General features: G+C 34.7%; 2 protein-coding genes across 2 annotated transcripts; one reads left to right on the top strand and one right to left on the bottom strand.

Annotated features, from left to right (window-relative positions):
* Nucleotides 1–1,417: 1,417 nt before the first annotated feature.
* LOC130935497 (elongation factor G-2, mitochondrial) lies at nt 1,418–12,763 on the top strand. The gene is made up of 20 exons (XM_057865264.1): nt 1,418–1,937; nt 2,644–2,865; nt 3,410–3,531; nt 3,619–3,769; nt 4,310–4,381; nt 5,234–5,329; nt 6,369–6,457; nt 7,155–7,221; nt 7,628–7,666; nt 7,995–8,055; nt 8,562–8,671; nt 8,754–8,828; nt 8,912–8,980; nt 9,083–9,204; nt 10,906–11,031; nt 11,318–11,438; nt 11,551–11,651; nt 11,747–11,807; nt 12,090–12,143; nt 12,240–12,763. Exons 1-20 carry the CDS (start codon nt 1,515–1,517, stop codon nt 12,339–12,341), a joined length of 2,283 nt encoding a protein of 760 aa, XP_057721247.1. The 5' UTR covers nt 1,418–1,514; the 3' UTR covers nt 12,342–12,763.
* A 3,514-nt stretch (nt 12,764–16,277) lies between these two features.
* Nucleotides 16,278–17,747, bottom strand: LOC130935877 (uncharacterized). The gene has a single exon (XM_057865786.1). The coding sequence runs from the start codon at nt 17,578–17,580 to the stop codon at nt 16,660–16,662; it is 921 nt and encodes a 306-aa protein (XP_057721769.1). The 5' UTR covers nt 17,581–17,747; the 3' UTR covers nt 16,278–16,659.
* Nucleotides 17,748–21,282: the final 3,535 nt, after the last annotated feature.

Raw genomic sequence — 21,282 nt, 5'->3', positions numbered from 1 at the left:
GTGTATCTATTTTGCTGAAGTTGTTTACTATGTATGCTTTCTTAAACGTTGTCCTAGTGTTGGGGATTTTAGTATTTGAATTTTATCAGGTCAATATGTTAACAACTTTGATATACTTGATGTTTTGGCTCTATAATGCCTTTTTTGAATGAAACATTACCAATATGAATTATAACTTTATTGAATTGAGTTTTGTCAGCCTTTTGGTTATGTTTTATCCTCTGTTACAGACTTAAGAGTAATTCAAATCATGTCCATTTCCATTTCATTGAACAGAAGTGCAGCAACATAAGTATGCATATAATCAAACACTTTAATTTACATTTCTTTCAAATAAAAGGACAGGAACAAGTACATGAACAACATATTCATATAACATGCATGTCATTTATTTTTTGCTAGATATAGTTGACCCTGTTGTCTATCCAACTTTAATACAAGAACACCAACTACAATCAGCAGCATGAACACAAAGATCAAAATCCCCCCCCCCCCAATTTTTAGAACCCTAATTTCAGCCTTTAATTTACCAAATTTTCAGGCAATCTTCATCTTTCATTCTTCATCATCAACTGAATATCTTGTTCTATCATCACATGCTATGACATCTTCTTCCAAAACTTTATCAACCCACAAAAACAATCCACACCATTTCTTACCCACAATCTGCACAGCCAAAAAAATTGAATCAGCAAAATTTACATCCATAAATACAGCAATCAACAACAATAGTACTTACATTGTAGTTTGGGTAACTCAGGAACGGTCTCTCTGGATTTGAATCCATCCCTGACCACCGCAGCACTGGTCTCGACCCGCGGGCACACCATTCTGGCAAACGAGCCTCTCTGTTTCTGTTCATCCTCCTCATGATACTTCCAAATGATCGTGGGTTATTCGAGCTCCCAGCTGCATTGCTCACGCTTACCATAACCGTCGGGCTTCAAAGATGGAGAAGACAAGAACACAGAACCGAAGAGAAGAGAACAGAGTGAGCACTGTGGCCTTCAAATTTGGGGATTAGGGTTTTAACTTCAATTGAGGGACCAAATTGATTCGAGAGAGTTTACACTGCCACATCAGCTAGCCGTTGTAACGCTCACGTGTCACGAAGGCTGTTAGCTCTGCTTTCTGGTTGCGCCAGGTGGCTATAAATTGCCGGAAAGACAAGTTTGAATCCCGTAGTGCAAGTTCGGAGATGAATTTGAAAAACTTTTAAATTCAGGCACTATTATGAGACTCGGGTGCAACTTCAAAAATTACGCTGAGGCTTAATTCCTTTAATTGTAATAATTTTTTTTTTTCAGAGGCCAAAATGCTCAATACAAAATTTGCTGAGACCTTATTTGAGGATATACTCTATTTTATTTATTAAAAAAATTCCTAAGAACATTTGCCTATATGCCTAATAATTTTCCTATTTCGATCACAGGGTTTAGGCACCACTGGCTGTAAGCCCCCCACAAAACCACAAACCAAACGAAAAACCCTGCGCCACCTCTTCCACCATCATCATGGCACGGATTGCCAGGTCCTCTGCGCCGCGCCTGCTCTACACCTTCTTCTCCTCCTCCGTGCCCCCGGCATCCCCATCGCCATCTCCGTCTCCGGCGTCGTCCCTCCTTGCCGGCGCATTCCACCTGCGGCACTTCTCGTCGGGCAACGCTGCTCGAGCGAGGGCGGCGGCGGCGGACAAGGAGCCATGGTGGAAGGAGTCCATGGAGCGGTTACGCAACATCGGGATCTCTGCTCACATCGACTCCGGCAAGACAACTTTGACGGAGCGAGTGCTTTTCTACACTGGTCGTATCCACGAGATCCACGAGGTTCGGGGCAGAGACGGCGTCGGCGCCAAGATGGATTCCATGGACTTGGAGAGGGAGAAAGGTATCACCATCCAGTCTGCTGCTACTTACTGCTCTTGGAAAGACTATAAGGTAATATCCCTTTCTCTGCTATTGATAAACTGTTCCCCTTCTCCAAATGGTTTTGTTGTTTTGCTATTCCTCAAATGATAAAACAATATAAAAGTAGTTATTTACTTCAATTTTAGTCTAATTTTTCAAAAAGTAATTATTTTTTTACGTTTTCTGTTAAGAAAATGTGTATTGAAGTACCTGTCAATCTACTAGTGACTATGATGAATCAGTCAGTTCCATTTCAGGGTTGAATTTATGATTTGAGTTGAGATTCAGTTTGATGAATTTTATGTGGTTATGAGTTGACTGAGCTCAGACTGAATTTAAGTATTAAATCAATTTTGAAGAGCTAATGAGCTTTTAATGTATAGTGATATTTGAGTGCTGCTGTTACTGCAATCCCTAACATACTAATTATTGTTATGGATTAGTTATTAGTTATGATGGAGAATGGAGAAAAAGTTGAAAAGGTTTCTATGTGTAATCATTCTTAAGTGGAATTGAGAAAATAAAAAAGTTAGTCTGCTAAGCAAAAGCAAATTGTCTCGATGACAGTCAGAAATGTTGAAACATTGGAATATTGGAATAAGAATTCTATATTATACTTGCAGTACTGATGACTTCCTTCTTCCATCTCTTTGACTTGCTAATTATTTATACTTTCTAATTTTTGGGTAAAAGTATAATTGTATTTGTATTTCTTTTGGGAAATTTGTCATTGCAGATTAACATAATTGACACACCTGGTCACGTTGATTTCACCATTGAAGTTGAGAGGGCTTTGCGTGTCCTTGATGGTGCTATTCTTGTACTTTGTAGTGTTGGTGGTGTGCAAAGTCAGTCCATCACAGTAGATCGACAAATGAGAAGATACGAGGTTCCAAGACTTGCATTTATTAACAAGCTTGATCGGATGGGAGCAGATCCATGGAAAGTTTTAAATCAGGTTCGTTGGAGATTAATGAAGACAGTATAGATGATATGTTTTATAGTTTTATTGCCATTCATACGGTTTTATGGAAGAGAATTTCGCAGATTCGGTTCCTCAATTCCTTGGTTGCTGATCTTTGAGAAATTAAGGAATTTGAAAAAGTTGAACCTCTTCTAAAACTGATTTTTCATGATAAAATCTTCTGTAACCTGTTTATTAAAAATCTTCTATGACTTCACCTTAATAGCATCACATTAATTAAGATTTTGCAGCAATACATAAGCTATCAGATTTTTTTATTGTAGTTTAGTAAGTATTATTTGTTATTACCTTTGTGCATTCTGGAAATCCTTTTAGTTTCCTTTTGATTCATTATATCATCATCACCATACTTTCTTTTTTATTGTATTTATATTGATAAAAGAAGAATATCATTAGGACGGATAGAAGGAAGATGATAAGAGATTATATATACAATAGCAAAAGATAGCCAAAAGTGCTTACATCATCATTATAGTTGCATAACTTTTTTCTCATTTGAGGACTATTACTTTTACAGGCACGATCTAAGCTTCGGCATCATAGTGCTGCAATGCAAGTTCCGATAGGCTTGGAGGATGATTTTGAGGGACTTGTTGATCTTGTGCAGTTAAAAGCATACTATTTTCGGGGTTCTAATGGGTTTGTTTCAAAATTATTGCTGTTTATTACTAAAATTAATTCTCCTTATGGCTTATTTTTAGCATGCTCTATTGTTGCTTATTTCAGTGAAAAAGTTGTCACTGAAGAGGTGCCTGCAGATATGGAAGCCTTGGTAGCAGAAAAAAGGCGTGAGCTCATAGAAGCTGTGTCAGAAGTTGATGATCAACTTGCTGAAGCTTTTCTTGGTGATGAGCCCATATCACCTGCTGACCTTCAGGTCTGTGGGTTTTCTTTTTTCATTTTTCGGTTTTTTTCCCCTTTCCCTCATCCCTATTGAAGTTTGGTATTAACTGAAACTGAGTAGAGAGAGAAGATATTTTCTGAATCTGTTGTATTTATCCTAATCTAGCTGGTAGAGTCAGTTTCTTAAGTTTGGTCTACCTCTTGACAATTATTTTGTTGAGATGTTTTATTGTTGATTACATAGAAGTCTTGAGCATTCTAGATGTGTATCAGAAATAGTAAAGGCATAGGTGTGTCAATGGGAAGTGGTCTAGTTATTTTATGATTATCAGTGAAAAAAATTGCTTATATAGTAATGTGTGTGGTTTCTGCTAATAAAAGTTGTAAGCATGGTTCTTCGTTGATGCTTAGTTCTTGCATTTTTCACTCACTTTGGCCTATGGTTTTTCACCGATAGATTATCATGAAGTCGATGTACTACATTCTCCTTTAGCTTTATATGTAGTTTAGAATATTTTAATTATTTTATTAAATATTGAGTTCTATTATTGTGATGTCATTTTTGTTTGAGCAGGAAGCAATTCGTAGGGCCACCATAGCACGGAAGTTTGTACCTGTGTTCATGGGTAGTGCTTTTAAAAATAAGGTAACCATTGAATTACCTGTAGTTCTTATGTGTATTCTATGCTATATAGTCATTGCTTTCTGCATTCCTCCTCTTTACATTATTAATATGTTGTATCCCTATTTTCCATATGTATACAATGCACCTAATTTGGATATTTGTTTTTTTTTTCCTTTTCTTTTTTTGAGAACTTAAATCCTCTTGGCATAGTTGCCTCGACATTCTGTAATACACAACTGCTATAATGGTTGAGTATGCATATCATATGGGATCATAAATGGCATGCATCATGTTAGCAGGTATCTAATATTTGTCAGGATGGCTCAAAATATTAGGAGTGTAAAATATTCAAATATTGCAAGAGGTAGCTTAAGTTGCCCAACCTACTAGATCCTTTACGTTTGTTTTGATTGGATCATAGATGTCTGGGATTTTTTATCCCATCATATACCCAAATGAAATCAAATACAGGTCAATTTATGACCATACACAATAAATATAAAGGAATAAAATATTTTGTCCTGATAAATTTTTATTAGAATGCTGCTGTGTAGTGTTTATAACTATCTATTATTGACTACTCATCTCCTATTTGTGCTCTATCTCCTATCTTGCTTGTGATATGCTGGATTGCTCTGTTAATGTGGTGTGTAATGTTTTGTAATTTGTATGATTTATTAAGTTACCTTTTGATTGGATTTGTGTAATTGATGAATCTTTTTATCATCAATTCGTCTAGGGTTGGTATCCTTGCTCTCAAGTTCAAACTCCCAAACCCCCAAGAGGTTCTCTTGTACATGCATATGCTTGCAGGCATCCCTATTTTTACCTTCTGCCTCTTATGCTTTTCATTGTCTTCTGTTGCTGATACAGGGAGTACAGCCACTTCTGGATGGTGTACTTAATTATTTGCCATGTCCAATTGAAGTTAGTAGTTATGCCCTTGACCAAACAAAGAATGAGGAAAAGGTACCTGATTTATAAGATGTTTATCTTTGTTTTGCTTTGATATTATGATCTATTTGTCATAAATTGTCAATTGGCCTCTGAATTTGCAGGCTATTTTTTTAATGATGATTTATAAGTTTCTTTATATATATATATATATATATATATAGATTATATATATATTTGGGTGGGAGTGAAAGGAGAATATTTGGTTTGAAGAATCATGCAAGAAGATATATGGAAAATAGAGTAAAACATAAAAAATGGAAAAAACATCAATTAAGAACTTGGTTAATTACTCGAATAATTAAATTTTCATGGATTTTTTAAAATGTAATTACTAGTTAAACATAATCTTTAAAAAAGTTAAAAATTCTCATGTGGACATTTTCTTGCATCTATAGTAGCATTTGTAAGACTCCAGGCAGAAAAAGTAAATACAAAATGAAAAATAACACAACTTAGATTTAATCGGGATGATAACTATTGCATAAGTTTTCAAAATATAAATCACAACTTAGTCAAAGGAAGGTTAAATTATTTTGATAGAAAAAGAAATTTTATTAGGAGAGAGAAGAATGTACACAAGAGGATGGAATATCCTCACATGGATACAAAATGGTATCACCCAACAAACAGGACCATGTACTAAAGCATGCCAATCCCTTTGAATGTTAGCTAGAGGAAGTGAGGAACACCCTTAGACAGACCATGTACTAAGCACCAAAACGAGGCCGAAAAGGTAATCATATCTCAATTAAATTAGTCGAAAAGGAGCTGTTAAAAGGCATGGACTTCCTTTACAGGTTTCAACCGAATGCACCAAAACACTGGAAAGTTACCAGTTGTATTTGCTTCTTGGTATGATCCAAAACTCTGAATGTGGTAATTAGAAACTGATGCGAATCCATCGGGAAAAACCCAAGGATTTTAAATGATACCAAAAGGCCTCAAGAGTTCTTGCTGTGGCAATGAGAGGCCTGCAAATGATTTTGCAAGCGCATTTTGCATTTGTGCTCTTGTTTCTGTTTTATCGAATAATTTATCTATGCACTTTCAGGTTGAGTTGACTGGAAGTCCTGATGGGCCACTTGTTGCATTGGCATTTAAGTTGGAGGAAGGGCGGTTTGGCCAGTTGACATATTTAAGGTAATATAACTTCAAACTCTTTTTCAACATATATATGGCAGTATCAAGTAAGAGAAGTCGGCTGTTATGAGATGAGAGCAATTCTTGGCTGCATAATCGTACATGAATGGTCGAAGTACTTTAGAGCTCACATGATTACAGAAAGAAGTCACATCTCATATGACTATGTAACAACTGGTACCAATTGTAGGTAGAAAAGAGATCAAACAGTACAGAAACTGAAGGAAATGGTAAAATCCAATTTGGCTTTACCCTTCCCCAGGTCATGTGTTCTTTACTGAGAAAGGAAAAAACAATGTGTGACAAATGGCAGGCTTTTGAGAGACCTGGCCCTCTCCTAGTCTGATTCTAATCCCAACAATCTGAATGCCCTCCTCAGCATTTTGTCACCTCCCAATATACTCCCCAACTCTCTTTTCTAACAAAATCATTTCACTACCCCTCCCCACCAGTCTTGCCACCCAGAGTTACCAGTCCCTCGGGCCCATATTGCGCTCCCCTCCTCCCCCTCCTGAGCATTTTGTTCTCCCACAACCGAGATTTACTCATTTCACTCTCACCATTAACCATTTTATCACTTTCCCTGTGTGTGTGTTTGTCTGCATATATTTTGTTTTGAATGTGTTATCTTTGTAAATAACACAAAATTATTGGATTGTTTTCTCATTTTTCCTAACCCCGGCTTTGGGTGTTGAAGAATTTACGAGGGTGTGATCCGCAAGGGCGAGTTTATTATTAATGTAAACACCGGCAAGAAGATCAAGGTAAACTCTAAGGTTTTTGTGATTGCGTTATTCATGTGCATATGTGCAATTGAATCCTGGAATTTTTTTTGGCTAATGCTATGCTATAAATCATAGCTTTAACTCAAGATTTTTCCAAACACAACTTTGCAGTAATGTTTTGTTGAAATCTTCAGCTTTTTATTATTTACTTTAGATTTCATCTTGGGAAGAGTAATAAATTGCATGGCATAAGATTATAGCAATTATTCAATTTTAATCTACCCTGGGTTCATGAATTTCTTTAAAACTATGCACCAAAATTTTGTTGCTGTGCTACCAGTGATGTAATATTTTCACTAGTTAGATCATTAGGTCTGTGCTTTCATGTATTGCATTTCAAAATTATAATGAATTTTTGGCTAAATGTTTTTCTTAATGGATGCAGGTTCCTCGCTTAGTTAGGATGCATTCTGATGAGATGGAGGTTAGGCTTTAAGTTTACAGTATTACTGGCGGATTTTCATGTTATTGGTATTTTTTTCTCATTATTTTTTTATGGTAAAGAGGAACTCATATCCCCTTGTCCTACCCAGTTTGTTTAGTTTTCTCTCCATATTAAAAAATCAAGAAAAAACAAAAAAGAAAAGAAAAGAAAAAGAAACTTTAGTTGGGTAGGTTATAGGCTATTATTTTTGCTATAGAGTAACTTGGTAGGGGTACCTTTCCCTGCTTGATTTGTTACGAAGACTGTTTAATATATTTCAATACTTAAATATATTTAATATTCAATTAGGATTTTATCCAAATTGCAGGACATTCAAGAGGCTCATGCAGGGCAAATAGTTGCTGTATTTGGTGTTGATTGTGCATCAGGTTCGTCTTTTGTCCCTGCCCTAACCTATTGATGTCTGGAATCCTATATTGTACCTTTATTTATTCAAGATTTAATTAAGGGTCTTGTTAACAAGCGTTAAGGCACTTGCTAAGAATACTATAAGAACAAGTAAATGTTAATTTTTTTAATATTTCTGTGCACTTAATGCAAACCAAAACTTTTCTATTTTCTCTCTTAACCAATGCCCATAGGAAACTCTTTAAGTTAAATCTTTTAAATTAATTTGTAAGGCTCTAATTGTATAGTTAATAGTTTGATCAAATTTTTAAGGCTTAATTACGTCAGTCCTTCTCAACAGCTGTTAAACATTCTGAATTTCTGATAATTGAGTCCTTTGTTGTTAGCAGTCTCTGCCTATTGATGTAGAGAATGAATTGCACTCTATTTTGAACTTAATCTTGTAGGAATATGTTGCCTAAGTTAGTTTTATATTGGCCTTAATACATGTTACTTGTCTAACTTTTTTCCATCCATTGGTTATTAGGAGATACGTTTACTGATGGATCAGTTAAATACACAATGACTTCCATGAATGTTCCTGAACCTGTAATGTCATTAGCTGTACAGCCAGTTTCAAAAGATTCTGGAGGTCAAGTAAGTAGTTTCTTTATGTAACACACTGACCACCCTGTCCCAGCTTATTAAGTATTTGATTTTCTTGGTATATCACTTGTAGTTTTCAAAAGCTTTGAATCGCTTCCAGAAAGAGGATCCTACATTCCGTGTTGGTTTAGACCCAGAGAGTGGGCAGGTAATGTTCTATTCTATTTATCTAGATCATAAAAGTGGCAAATTTGTTGTACTTGCAATGACATAGTTTACCTTTGTTGTTAGACTATCATTTCTGGCATGGGAGAACTACATTTAGATATTTATGTTGAACGTATTCGGAGAGAGTATAAGGTACCTATTCCTTTCCCATGCATTAATGTTGTTAACCCTTGCTGATACTGGTTTTATATTTCCTGCTTCTGGAGTTTCATTATTATGTTCCTCCTTGTTAAGGTTGATGCAACTGTTGGAAAGCCCCGTGTAAACTTCAGAGAAACTGTTACACAACGTGCTGATTTTGATTATTTACACAAGAAGCAATCTGGAGGGCAAGGTCAATATGGACGGGTAATCGGGTATGTATTGGTAATTTTTTATATTAGTTACCATACATAAGAATTTTTTTATTAAAATCAGATTAGACATGTGGATTGCCTGAGAGTGGCACTTTGCACTATGATCGTCATGCACTAATTATTATTATTATTATTTGTATCCCACTAATTTACATCTCCCATTTACAATATCAATAATCAAGATTTGGATTTGTTTCTCATGAAAGTGTTAGATATAAAATCATGTCGCTGACCAACAATTTAAGTTCATGGGAAAGATGGTTCAAATCATGGTATATTACTGTACCAGAACCTATTCTATGGTTGTTTTTGGGTCACCCCAAAATGTCTAGTCAACCAAATAGTAAGTCTTTGTCCAGTCTTGAGCATGAGAAGGTATATTATAGTTCCACATGTCCTAAGGATAAGGTGTAGTAGAAGCCTTTACAAGTCTAGGGCGACCCTCTCCCTTGAGCTATTTTTTAAAGTTTAGTTAGAGTGACTGAGTTTCAATAATGGTATAAGAGCTTCTATGACTAGACAGAGGATTCAATCCTTCTTGTCTCTCAATTATTCTTAATAAAAGCTGCATCCCAAGATAGGATGGACCTGTGCATTGTCCATTCTTCAAACTCGAAAAGAATAAGACATTCGTGTGAAGGGGGCTGTTTGATATTAAACCATTCTTTTGTGTTTTACCTTTATCCAATTACAATAATTACAACTTTAGGAGAGATACTTAATGACAAACTGTTAGCATCAAAGATATAACTCCAAAAAATGTTTAATTGCAATTACAATTTTCAATACCCTATGGTTGGAGCATAGAAATCATGTGAACCAACCTTGCAAGAAATATAATGACTGTGCCTCTAACTTTCTCTCAAACAACAGCATGTTTAAATATGCATAGACCTTGCATGCAAGGCAAGATTAGGGAGTAGGCACTGTTTGAAGAACTGTTTGATCATTACGAGATTCTTTAATTATTTTTCCCTAAGTTTTAACTTACTGAATATTACAAGATAAATATGCAATATTACAAGATAAATATGCCATTGTAGTGTGTAATTATATATTTTTTGTATTAGGCTCAATAAGTACTTTCTAAAAGATAAAAAAAAGTAACTTATATTAATCTTACAGCAAATTGTTTATTCATAAATTACTTTTTGAGAAGTTCCTTTTAATATAAGCGCTTGACAAAAGAGGCATTTTTGTCCATGTTAGTTTTTAAACAAATGTATCTCATTTTATATTCTTTTCTGTGTAGTTAGAAATAAAATTAAGTTGATGTATTATTAAAAAATTTTAAAGTTAGTCAAGAAAGTTTTGTTAAATAAAAGGTGTTGTGAATTAATAAATGAAGAAAGTATACATCGTGATTTTCAAACAATGTCATCCAAACTAAATGCATGTCTCTTAGGAACAGAAAATTGCTGGTATTCAGGGCAATCAAATTTTAGATAGGGATTTTCATTTACTTCCAGACTTCTCCTTGTGTATAAATATCCTTTTTCTTTTCTCAATAAAAGTGTAATAATCCTGAGATTTAAAACAAATTGGTTAAAGCCTTCTTCTCTTTGCTGTGGTTCTGGGCTAATGGCTTCCATATGAAGTATCTTACTTTATGATAGCAGCTGATTGTGAATTTGTGATGATCCAACTTATCCCTAATCACCTTTTGTTTCTTGATGCTTAGTGAATTAACTGTGTTTGCAGGTATATTGAACCACTTCCGGCAGGATCACCAACTAAATTCGAATTTGAAAACCTCCTTGTTGGGCAAGCTATTCCATCAGGTTTTATCCCTGCAATTGAAAAAGGTTTTAAGGAAGCTGCCAACTCGTGAGTGAAATTTTCATCATTGCTTATTTGTGATTTCTACTTTAAGTCTAATTGTCGTTCAACATATATTATCTTATTCCCCATGAATGTACTAAAGACCACCGATAAATGTAATGATGGAACAAGTGAGCATTCAAAAGTAATTTATGGGGACTAAGAATGTAATATTGAGGAAGCCAAAGTTCATTCATTGGCATATTTACGAAATATCAATTTTATTATGCGATTCAGCCATGATAGTATTACAATACTCGTTTTATGGTAACGTAATGTTGCTTTCATACAGGGGGGCTTTAATTGGACATCCTGTCGAAAATCTTAGAGTTGTCTTGACAGATGGTGCTGCTCATGCTGTTGATTCTAGTGAACTTGCATTTAAGTTGGCTTCTATCTATGCTTTCAGACAGGTTCTATACAATTCTGACATCCATATTTTATAACATTGCACATATCATCCTGATAAATTGTCCATGGTTTTGTTTTCATAGTAATGACCATATTCTTTGATATTTGTATCAGTGCTATACAGCTTCCAGGCCAGTTATATTAGAACCTGTTATGCTTGTTGAGCTGAAAGTACCAACAGAATTCCAAGGAGCCGTTGCTGGTGACATTAACAAGTGGGGTTCTTATTTTATTCTATCCTTGTTTCTCTTTCAAATGGATATTTGGATAAATTTTAACAATTACTGATATTTTTTTACCTCGTTAACAGGAGAAAAGGTGTTATTGTTGGCAATGATCAGGAAGGAGATGACTCTATCATCACTGCCCATGTAAGTGATTAAAAAATCCTTGCTAATATTTTTATTGGAAGGTGTTCAAGTATTTTTGTTAGTGTTAATGGGAAGGTTAGCATGCTTATGTCTTTTGGGCATCTAAAATCTGTGCATACTTAACAAAACTAGAATGCTTTTGATGCTTGTTTCTGTAAACTTGAGAGCATGCTCTAGGGTTTAACCTTAATGGCTTAACTGGGAATATCTAATGCAGTTTGTCAATTTCAATTCTTATTCCTTTTGTCCTTGCTAAATTATTTGCTGCATGAATTATTTCAGGTCCCTCTTAACAATATGTTTGGGTATTCTACAGCTCTTCGTTCAATGACCCAGGTGAATATCACGGTTTACATGAATCAAGAACATGGCTTATACAATATTACTCAAATGTTGGTTTTTAATTTTCTTTGGATTCTTCAATAACTGCAGGGGAAAGGTGAGTTCACAATGGAATACAAGGAACATTCACCTGTATCTCATGAGGTACAGACGCAATTAATAAACTCCTACAAGGGCAAGGCAGCTGAATGATCAGGTTTCATCAAAGAACATGGTCCTAAAACCTGGGACAATCATTTTTCATGAAAGGAAGAAATTGAATTGTATCAATTATATAAGGTATAGGTTTGATTCCTTTTTTTTTTTTTGAGACAAAGGGGGGGGGGGGGGTTGAGAGTTTCAGAAAAATGAAAAGCTAATAAAAGTTCTTGTAGCTGTGAGAACATTTTGTACGGATAAGTTAACGGTTCAGCATATGTTAATCGCCGTATGTAATTAACTTGTTTTAGGTAGGTAGTAACTAGTAACATTGTCAACTAGCTCAGATAGAACCTGAGTTTTTTCTATATTTTGTATTTGCTCTATTTGTTTTGGTATACCAGTAAGATACAGCATCACCAAAAATGTTTACTGTGTAAGGAATGTAGCAATAAATTCCTATTTATTGTGCATAAGGCGATTGAAAGTTTGTATTTGGCAGCGTCAGCTTTCTATCAGAGCAGACAACCAAATTAGATTTCAAAAGATCAACGCAGAAAAACTGTTTTACAAAATTTTCAAATGTCCTTTCGATTTTTCTTTTCTTATGATTGTACTAGGGTTCGACGGAATTTGTCAAACTTATTTTTGGATATGATGAACGTATTTAGTTCTTTTGGAAACATTTTTTTTCTCTTGGAGACACTGATGTGGAAAAAGAATGATTTTTTTTTTCTTGACTGGTCATGAAAAGATAAGTTCTGAAAAAGAAATGAATAGCTGTAGAGTGAATTGTAAAAGAGAAATGATATTTGTATATTGTGTACAACAAAATGTATATAAAAAATGTGCATACAAAAATAGTATATATAACATCTTACTGAAAAAAAAGTGTTCTCTCACCTTCTAGAAGGTAGCAATGCAAGTCTCGACAAAGATTGATTTAGTGTAAAACGACAATGCATCTTTATTTATTTCTATTGATGTTAGAACTAATTGGTCGTTTAGTATGATTTCTTTTTTTTTTTTTTTTTTTCAATCCAAGTTCTTTCTGTTCTATTTTTTTTCCATCCTGCCTTTCCTTTCAAAAGTCAACAAGAGGACAATCAAAGAAAATAATGATTCAACTCACAAACTTTTATTATTTTGGTTGTTTATGCTAATTAATTTTATTAGTCTAACGAAAGAAGAAAGTTAAAAAAATGACCCATGTTAAACTTAAAAGGTTATATATCTTTTAGTTTGATCGCAAAGTTTGTAATTGTCATTTGAGATACTTATAATTAGCAGCAAATACAAGTATTATTGGAAAATATAAATTAATTTGGCAACAGAACTTATAACTATAATTTGAAATATTTATAATTGGAGGCAATTATATGTATGCATTGAGAAATGCAAATTGGAAGAAACCAATTGTTGAACCAGGTTAAAATGTTAGTATTGGTTTATTTATGATATTTTTATCTATGGTATACGATGTCAGATTTTTTTATTAAATTTTAATTTAGGTCAAGAGTTTTTAAGTCATCTTAATTAGTAACTAGAAAAACTGACAGAATGCTTTCTGAAAAAACTGACAAAACCTATGCTTTGCCTCTGATACCATTTTTAGTCGGTGATTATAATATGAAAAAGTTAATGAACTCCTCAATTTGTAGATTTATATATACTAATTAATTATTACTCAAAGTTATAATATCTAATAAAGAAGAACATGATGATTCCTAATTGATCTTAATTGATTCTAGTATATCCTAATCGATACATAAAGACACTTTAATATAATATCAAAAACAATAAAGACAATTACCATTAAAATCACCACCAACAACATATAACGAAGACATAAACGCATCTTAGCTTTTTTTCCCCCCTAGCCATGTATGAATGTTCACTACTTTGGTTTGTAATTCCTACTTTCTTAACTTTGTTCATGAATGTCTTTTATTACTAATTTATTACATGTTCTATACCTTTTTTTTATTTTTGGTTTCCCACGGTATCCCACAACCCGATAGGTCAATAACTAATCTGCCGCGAATCTGAGCTCCATTTAAGGGTCTGTCATTGGCCAATGGGTTGCTGCATGCACAAGACGGGATTCGAACTCCCGACACTTGTTTAAGCGGACGAGTGAGCTGACCACTCGACCAACCCAAATTTGTTACATGATCTATATCTTATTCTAAAGGGAGCTACTCACATGAAGACTCTTAAAACGTCTTTTTTTAAAAACACTTTTTAATAATTAAAATTTAACCTATATAATCGATCAAACTATGTTATTTTTGTCAAAATTAGATCAACCAAACTTATTTGACCAAAAAATCGATAAATCAAATATTGAATCGATCTAAATTAATATTTTTTTTATAGAAAATGGCTATAATACTCTTATTATAAAAAAGACTAAAATATTCTTATTATATATATTAATTTTAAAAATTTTAAATTCTAATTCAATGATGGCATAGAGAGAAGAGAAAGATTAGGATTTAGAGTTTTAAAATATATAATAGAAATATTTTAAGTTATTTTCTATAATAGAGATATTATAGTCATTGTTATAAAAAATATTAATTTAAATTGGTTCAAGATTTGGTTTATTAATTTTTCGGTTAAACTTTCGTCTAATTTTGACAAAAATAACATAGTTTGATTGATTATATAAGTTGAATTTTAATTATTAAAAAAATACCTTTAAAAAAAGACGTTTTAAACGTCTTTATATGAGTGGTTCTATTCGAAATAATTTTCAAAAGTTGTATATTGCATCATTTGATTATGAAAAAAATCAAAATAGTTGTAACTTCCACTAATGTACATTACAAAAATACTCTTTACTAGATTACTGAATTTCATCAATTTCGTGTGCATTATTCTTATACATAACCATTCAATTTATTTTTATTTTATGGAAAAATTAATATAATTAGAAAGTACACACAAACATGTTATATATAATTTTATATCTGGTGCCAATCGAATTATTCACAATTTTAATTAATGAGAAGTGCCCAAAAACATGCAAACTTGTGTGAGGAGGAGCGTGCAATGAGCCAATGACACGTCGTTTCCAAATAATCTTGTGCTACTTTTTTGTTCACAGGCCATGCAAACACCCATGCGTGGTTGCACAGCCTCCAGCAACAAGTAGAACAGTTTGAAATCCTAATCAAGCCCCGATCGAAACAAAATACTCTAAACTACACAAAATTCACACCTAATTAATAAGCACACAACCACATATGAAACTATCGGGAAGCTAAACAAATCAAATTCAACCAAATTGGTGTTCTTAAGCCAAATTCAACCTCATCGTTAATCTTCAGTATAGACACTTGTGTTGCTACTAGCACAAAGCGAACCACTAAAAAGTTAAAACAGAGACGAGATTGTGTGTCTTGATTTTGCATTGGAAGACACGTTAGAACTTGGATTTGTAAGTTTGTGGATAAGAAGTGGGAGAAAAAGAACAAATCTTTGCTTTGCATAGAGTGCGAGTAGAAAAGTAATTTGCTTTACAGAATGTGTGATTGGATAATCTTCTGTCGGTTCTTATTCATAAAATTATTTTTTGTTGAAGTAACACTTCTCTTTATACAAATATGTCTAATATCTATTATTTATTGTGCTTATATTTATAAAAAATATTGTGCGTAAATAAAATCAGTTACAAAATCGACTACTATATATTTATTTTTTAACATTTATTTTATATTTAAATATATAATTTATACTAATAATTAATTTTAATATGATTGATTATGTTAGTAGTTAATCATTCTATTAAAAAATATGTAAAACACGTGTAAAAATATAGAAATATTGCTATATAACGAGACAATTTCCATTGCGATAACAAGGCTATTTCCATCTCATGACATCTCAAGCTTTCTTGCGATAATAAAAGGAACCACTATCAGGACAAAGGATTTTAGCCCCCCACAAAATTTCCCTTGTAGCATCCAAATTAACTGATATGAATAGCAAAGCAAAATGCTTCCAATTGTTCATAATGTTCAAAATGCTCCTAATTCTAATTGTCCGTATTCCCATGATTGAGTTTTACAGCTACAAAGTAATACTTTAGGCAAGTCCCCATGCTGTCGCATTCATCAGCACTCATTTAACGCACAAGAACTATAAACATTACCACTTAAAAGTATGGGGAGTCACATATACTCCAAGAGGAAAAAAAATTCACATTCCAATAAAAGAAATCAAATGGATCCCAAGCCAAAACTAGAAAAATACAGAATAGCAAGAAATCAACAAGAACCAACTATTGAACCCTGATTTACTCTGTTTCCTAACAATATGAAACAAGATGATGATCCTATACAAAACCATGATTATCACCACCATGTTAATGACTTCTACCATGACCATTCATATTACCATTTTCAACAACAGTCCCTTTCTGCCTCTCTTCACCATCATCATCATCAGAATCCAAAGTGAAATTCGTGGAATTCTCCAACTGCTGCATCTCAGTAAAACCAATCGGCCTGTAACTGGCAGCAGCAGAAGAAGATTCTAGAGATCCTCCATTCTTCGCAGAGATTACCGAATAAGCACCAACAGAAAGAACAACCATGAGAGCAAGTTGGCAGTTGAACTGAAGCGTGGCAAGGGCGCTGGCTCTGTGGTAGTCCATGTGGCCCTTGCACCTCAGAGTATAGTTTCCCCTGCTCAGCTGGTGCAGGGAGCACCCCTGCGCCACCCAGCCAGAGAACAAAGCCAGGCCAATCTGAATGATCCACGTGCCCTGAAGGATGAGGCCCATTCCACGGCCCAATTTGGGGAAAGCGGAGCCCGGAGACTTCAATTCAAGAAAAGTAGAGAAAACACATACAGCGATGGGAACCAGCAAGAGACTGTAGTAACGGTTTTCGACCCCGCTTGGATCCTTCCTCTGAAGGTAGAACAAGAGGAACTCTTCGACGAAGGCGAAGGCGGCAAGGAGTTCTAATAATGATGAGGGGAGAGGGAGGGGGAAGGTGAAGAGAGAGAGGAGGGAGTAAGAGAGGAAAAGGAGGGCGATTGGTATGAGCTGGAGTTGGAGGACGGAGCCAACGGCGTCGTTTGAATTGTGTGCGTCGAAGAGGGAGACGAGGGAGTTGATGATGAAGAAGGCAGAGAAGATGGAGACAGAGATGGAGAAAAGAGAGGATTGAGATCGAGATTGGGAATCTTGTTTGCGGTTGGAGAAGGTGGCTTGAAGGGCTTCGTGGGCACCGATTAGGATGAAAGCCGTGCCGGCGAAGGCAAAGGGAAGGAGTCCCATTTAGAAGAATGAAGAACAAAGTGGGGATCTCGACGATCCACTGAAGGGGGTTTTTGTTTTCAGATTTGGGTCAAAGTCAAAAGCAAAATGTATGCTTGTTTGCTCGTTTCGGTGGAAGCTTCCTGCAACACGGTGGAATGAATGCCAACTGCCAAGCCTCACCTGCCACAATGGATCCTTTCCGACTCTCTGTCCCTTCCGTTTTTTCCTTTTTTGACTTTTCAGGATTTTTTTTTTTTTGGGTTGCAATTACTTGTGTACCTTCCAAACCAAAATTAAAAGTTAATTTTAATTTTAAATTTAAATTTTAAATTAATTACATTTAATCATAATTTTAAATTTTTTAAATTTTAAATTTTTTTCAAATGTCACTTTTCATTTCTTCGCATCGTCTTTCTGTTTCTTTTAACCGACCGTCGTTCAGACTCTGCCGCTCGGCATCCATGATCCGCCTACATAGATCTCTGTCGTCTTCGGAAGGAGAGCCGTCGCGAGGTGTACGCTCGGCTAGGAGTGTGGTTATACTGCGTTCTACATGCAATCGCTGCAACTGCTCTCTCACAATCCTGGGCTGCCCATCACAACTGCTCTCTCGCAATCTTGTGCCACCACCGCTACTGCTTTTCACTAAGATGTGGATGTTTATTTGGGTAATACCATTTTGGTGAACGAAGCAAAGCAGCACGCGATAGAAGTGGCGAAAACACGACGCAGCAGCGTGGAAGTAAGGGCAAAAGCGCAGCGTTGGAATAGCGGCAGAATGGGCCTCTTGCTCGGCAACGGTGAGACGTCACTTCGTGGGGTTCGAAATGGGCAGAATAGCAGTGCGCAAAGGATGGGGAGAAGACACGATTGCGCGGCAGTGACACAGCAGCAATGGTGCAGCGTCCGAGTAACGGGAGAACCGTGATTCTCCTCGGCGGATTAGCGACGGCAGGCAAGGGCGGCGCTGGGAAGCTTTGTTTCTGGCGATAGAGAAGGTAACAGTGAAAAAATAGGGTTGCCATTAGGGGTAGGTGAAAATAGGGTTTAGGTTAGAAAAAAAGGTAAATGAAAAAATGAAATTGTAAACACGTTAGAGTAATTATATTGGATATTATCTTCATGTTTAATGAACTTGGGATGTAGCTTATTGTTCATATTGTTTACAATTTCTATCTTTTATATGAATATGCGGTATCATCTGTGATGATTAATTTATAACATTATTTATATCCATTTGTGACAAAATTTAAAAAATATGTGTATTTATTTTTATTTAAACTTTAATTATGCGTTGATTGATTAATGTATAAATTGATGTGTTAAAAATATACAAATAATTTGTCTAAAAAGGATAATTTGTCCAAAAAAATGTTTGATTATGATATTTAGAGTATTTTATCATATAAAAAGCATCTTTTGAAGGTTATTAAAAGAGTAATTTTAATACGTGATTTTAGTTTAATTTATTTTGAGTATTATAAAATATGAATAAAACTCTACATTCAAGCAAAATTCTTATCCAAATCTATTTAAGTTTATCCAAATTGTTGTAACAATTTTTTAAATCATGCGCTCCTTCTCCTTCTCCTTCTTCGTTTCTTTTTCCTTCTCTTTCTCCTCCTCCTCGTTTTTCTTCTTCTTCTTCTTCCAAATTCGCGCAGGTTCTTCTTCTTCCCTTTTTTTTTCTCCTCCTCCTCCTCCTCCTCTTTCTCCTTCTTCCAAATTTGCACACGCAGGTTTTTCTTCTTTCCTTTTTGTTCTCCTCCTCTTTCTTTTCCTCCTTTTAGAGATTATCAATTCAATTCAATTCAGAACACCTGCGTCCATTAAATTCAATTCATAATGAACCGAACATGTTATTAAGGTGAAACAATTGTATAGTACTAAATGAACGGAACATTATCTATTATATAAAATCAAATTCAAAATAGGTTTCTGCATAATGAACCGAATACGTTATTAAGGTGAAACAATTATATAGTACTAAATGAACGGAACATTATCCATTATATAAAATCAACTTCGAAACACCTGTGTCTACAATTTAAGATTATACCAATTTAAGAGGAGGAGGAGGTATGCGTGAATTTGAAAGAAGAAGAAGAGGACGTATACGTGTATTTAAAAGAGGAGAAGAAGAAGCGTGGGGAGGAGAACAAGAAAAAGCACGTGTAATGATGCTCTTTTAATGAAAGTGGTTGTTGTTGATATTGGACCTACTTAGATAAACTTAGATGAAAAAAATAGTTAGATGTGTAGCAATCTTGATAAAATATTACATTAGAATTTATTGAATTATATTATATAAATAATAGAGTAAAATGATAAATAAATTTTTGAGAATTTACACTTTGGAAAAATTAATTTATAAAAAAATATCAATAAATTTTTTTAGAATAGTAGAATACATTATCTTTAACTTAATCTCTATGATTAGGATAAAAACCTTAATTTAAACTAATTTATTTACCAGGGATGCTACACATCCATGTAACCAAGTTGGCCCAACACAAAAAAAATCCAATACCATTAAATGAAACGTGAAATACGCTCTTACCCAACGCTTCTTCTTCTTCTTCTTCTTCTTCTTCTTCTTCTTCTTCTTCTTCTTCTTCTCCTTCTCCTTCTCCTTCTTCTGCTCCTTCTCTTTCTCCTTCTCCTTCTCCTCATCCTTCTCCTTCTCCATCTTCACCTTCTTCTTCTTCTTCTTCTTCTTCTTCTTCTTTCTTCTTCTTCTTCTTCTTCTTCTTCTTCTTCTCCTTCTTCTTCATCTCCTTCTCCTTCTTCTTCTCCTTTTCCTTCTCCTCCTCCTCCTCCACCTCCTCTTCCTCATCCTTCTTCTTCTTCTCCTCCTCCTCCTCCTCCTCCTCCTCCTCTTCCTCCTCCTCCTTCTTCTTCTTCATCTTCAACAAAATTCTTTCACATGAAATAAGGTTCCACAACTTCTTGCAACATCGTATATTTACAAATTTTCACATTTTGCATCCTCTTCCTCCTCCTCCTCCTTCTTCTTCTTCTTCAACAAAATTCTTTCACATGAAATAAGGTTCCACAACTTCCTGCAACATCGTATATTTACAAATTTTCACATTTTGCGTTCACCAAACGTGTCCTAAAGAGCTAATGTGTCGTTTACTAAGTCCAATAGGCACACAAAATACCAAAACTAATCTCGAGTATACTCATAAGGATAACAGACCTTAGAAAAGAAAGAAAAGCGGAAAAGTCCGTATTCGCGAGAATTTGAAAGAATTGTTGAAATCACAAGTAGACAACAATAAACAAGTAATGAAAAATGTTGGAAAGAGGATCAACTGATAACTCTAAGGGTAACTCTTGAGTCGAAGAGATTCGATAGGATCAATAAGATGAAAAACAACACAGTATTTTGAAACGAATTCAAGATGAATCAAGAAATAAGAGGTTTACAGAAGAAGAATATCCAAACCAAAGACAAAGTTTATAGAACTCAAGAGTATGGTCTAAAAATATTTTCGAATGCATTGTTCGTAGAGAATGGAAAACTTAAGGGGAAATCATTTCATGTTCCGAAAGAGAAAATGGGTAACAAACATTCTTCTTCTTCTTCTTCTTCTTCTTCTTCTCCTCCTCCTCCTCCTCCTTTCTCCTCTTCTCTCCTTCCTATCCTCTTCTCCTTCTCTCTCTTTCCCTTTCTCCTTCTTCTCCTTCTCCTTCCCCCTTCTCTTTTCTCTCCTT

The sequence above is a fragment of the Arachis stenosperma genome, chromosome 6, assembly GCF_014773155.1.
Source record: "Arachis stenosperma cultivar V10309 chromosome 6, arast.V10309.gnm1.PFL2, whole genome shotgun sequence".
In the NCBI taxonomy this organism is placed as follows: domain Eukaryota; kingdom Viridiplantae; phylum Streptophyta; class Magnoliopsida; order Fabales; family Fabaceae; genus Arachis; species Arachis stenosperma.
Note: the sequence above shows the minus strand (reverse complement) of the source record. Positions and strands in the feature narration are given on the sequence as shown.

What these genes read in the sequence shown, in the direction of transcription:
- LOC130935497 (XM_057865264.1), top strand. Translation starts at nt 1,515, where the DNA reads ATGGCACGGATTGCCAGGTCCTCTGCGCCGCGCCTGCTCTACACCTTC. An exon ending in TGGTGTTGATTGTGCATCAG is followed by an intron (nt 8,056 to 8,561) that starts GTTCGTCTTTTG and finishes ATTGGTTATTAG; the next exon opens with GAGATACGTTTACTGATGGA. An exon ending in TTTAAGGAAGCTGCCAACTC is followed by an intron (nt 11,032 to 11,317) that starts GTGAGTGAAATT and finishes GCTTTCATACAG; the next exon opens with GGGGGCTTTAATTGGACATC.
- LOC130935877 (XM_057865786.1), bottom strand. Translation starts at nt 17,580, where the DNA reads ATGGGACTCCTTCCCTTTGCCTTCGCCGGCACGGCTTTCATCCTAATC.